Consider the following 2,236-nt stretch of genomic DNA (forward strand, 5'->3'; position numbering starts at 1 on the left):
CAGACCTAACAGTCCCAAAGCAAACTTTTGTGCTGAACCATTTGACTTTAATAATAAAGTAAAAACCAGAAATCTAGAATTAATCCTTATCACATAAAACTGTTGTGTCTTTCAGAATAGGTGAAAACACTTTAATATAATTTATATTGTTTCTACACATTACATGTAAGAAATAATTTCACTTAATCATAAGTACAATAAATTTGATTAACAAAATTCTAATTTACAAAACAGAAGTAAATATATGCAGAAATGTATTCATTATTGAATTATAAAGTTAACAGTTCTTGTTAAGATATCATCAGCTTATTATACTGTATTTCAGGTGATAGAACGCAGTCATTTTGGTATGCTTAGTAATATTTATAAGTATTAAAATAATGGAACGTTGAGATTTGAGTATAATGACAGTAAACCATGGAAATTTCACATTCACATTATACAGCCATCATCAATCCATAAGTGAATGTTTATAATGTAAAAAAATAGAAAATGATTGTAATATAACCATCTAACCATTAGCATATGGAGTTTTAAGGCCCCTATTTTATTTGCTAATTTCTCTGAAGTATAAGCAGTTGCTTTTCTGTTATATAAGACATGTCTTTGTGCCTTAATACTTAATTTGAAATGTCCTTACTGTAAAAATACACCGAAGTAAATAAAAAAGGAGACACTTATTTACAAAAAAAAATATTGTATACACATTATATAAATGCAATTGTTTCAAAGTCTTTTATACAATATTGATAGAATCTGTCATTTTATTATTTTATCATAAAAACTGCAGTGTTGCAAAGGCAGGCTGTCATTTTTAAATTTTTATAATTTGGAAATTTTGATAGAAATGAATACTTTTTGGCTACCTTTTAAGATAAATCAGTTTCTCCAAGTATGCTACAAAAATGGTTCTTCTGGTACTAAAGAAAACGCATTCCCATTTGGAGGTCTATGAAAGTGTGCCTGAAGAAAGGAATAGCTCTTTATCTTGCTGAGTCTTTTCACTTGATCACCTGGTAACATCAGCCGTTGGGCCTGTTGCATTAGCACCTCGGCGTGGATTGTGACCGTACTGAACCAATGAACAGGGAGCGGGAGCTCGCATACCGTGTCCCACCCCTAGTTCTGTGGGTTTCATCTTACCAAGGATTCCAGCAGACAATATAAACTCAAGTGTGTAAGGATGATTTAAACAATAGACACAACAGCGCTGCGTTTCGCCAACACTACACACGGGCTTTGTGTGGCTACCAAAGGAAACTCTAGACAATGAGCTTTTCAGCACTCCTTTTGCTCATTAGGCGCAAGGAGAGCCGCTCGCATTGACCCGCGTGTGTCGCGCTGTATATACGAACGTAAGTGTAATTTACCTCCTAGTTCAAAACTCTGGGAATCATAGAGCTTCTAGTGTGCGATTTATTTCGATGGTTAAATGCCAATCATTGCATATATTCTCACTTTTAGTTCGTGTCCTGCGGTGTGTGCTTATGTGACTGTCGCATACTGTAGGCGTAGAGCCTGTGGCACATGATTTCACAGTTTCAAAATTGCTGAGGGGAAGGCCTTCCATGTTTTAGAAAGGTACGAACCAAATATCAATCTCATGAGCACCCACAGCGATCTACTACCATGGCCGGAATTTTCCCATATATAATTTGTTCTTTGCCATTAAAATACAGCATATTAATGGGAGACATCTTTGTGGGAGTACAGCAGGGGCCTGCTGAGCCTCTGGGGTTCGCTTGGTGTACCAGATGGGTATGAGGATATTTTTGTAAAAATACAAATTCACACTCTCCAGAGCAATAATTGGCCTTATATCGTTTGGGGGCAATAATCCAGTCCCATCCGAAAGCTTCGAAATCCACAGTCAGGGGGTAACGGCAGCACCGCGACTCGGTGGAGTGCTCGTCACAGTCAAGGCCAAAATCTCTTCTGGATCTTTTTGGTGTGTCTGTTACCTTGACTTCCAGAAAGGGATTCTGGGTAAAAGGGAAAGAACAGTCAGTACCATCCATAGGTCCTGAGACACTTGCCTCTCTCGAGAAGTCATTATGGAAGAAAAACAAATCCTTTTGCTTGTGACACATTTATTTTTAAAAGGCACCGAATTAGGGAATTTTAATTTACACTAGGATTGATTCTTCCCTATGGCTCAAAAGTATTCAACAGCAATACAGCATTTAGTGGATGCTCTGAAAATATTTATAGAATATTTATGAGAAGAAAGGGAAAG

The 2,236-nt window shown here is 36.7% G+C and overlaps 1 protein-coding gene across 1 annotated transcript in view; it reads right to left on the minus strand.

Moving 5' to 3' along the window:
• Nucleotides 1-255: 255 nt before the first annotated feature.
• Nucleotides 256-2,236, minus strand: part of MSTN (myostatin) — a 6,355-nt gene continuing 4,374 nt past the window's right edge. The window contains exon 3 of the mRNA XM_006767067.2: nucleotides 256-1,982. Coding sequence (XP_006767130.1) covers nucleotides 1,602-1,982 — 381 coding nt within the window. The 3' untranslated portion in view covers nucleotides 256-1,601. The remainder of the gene's footprint in view (nucleotides 1,983-2,236) is intronic.

This window comes from Myotis davidii, unplaced genomic scaffold (assembly GCF_000327345.1).
Source record: "Myotis davidii unplaced genomic scaffold, ASM32734v1 scaffold221, whole genome shotgun sequence".
NCBI lineage: Eukaryota > Metazoa > Chordata > Mammalia > Chiroptera > Vespertilionidae > Myotis > Myotis davidii.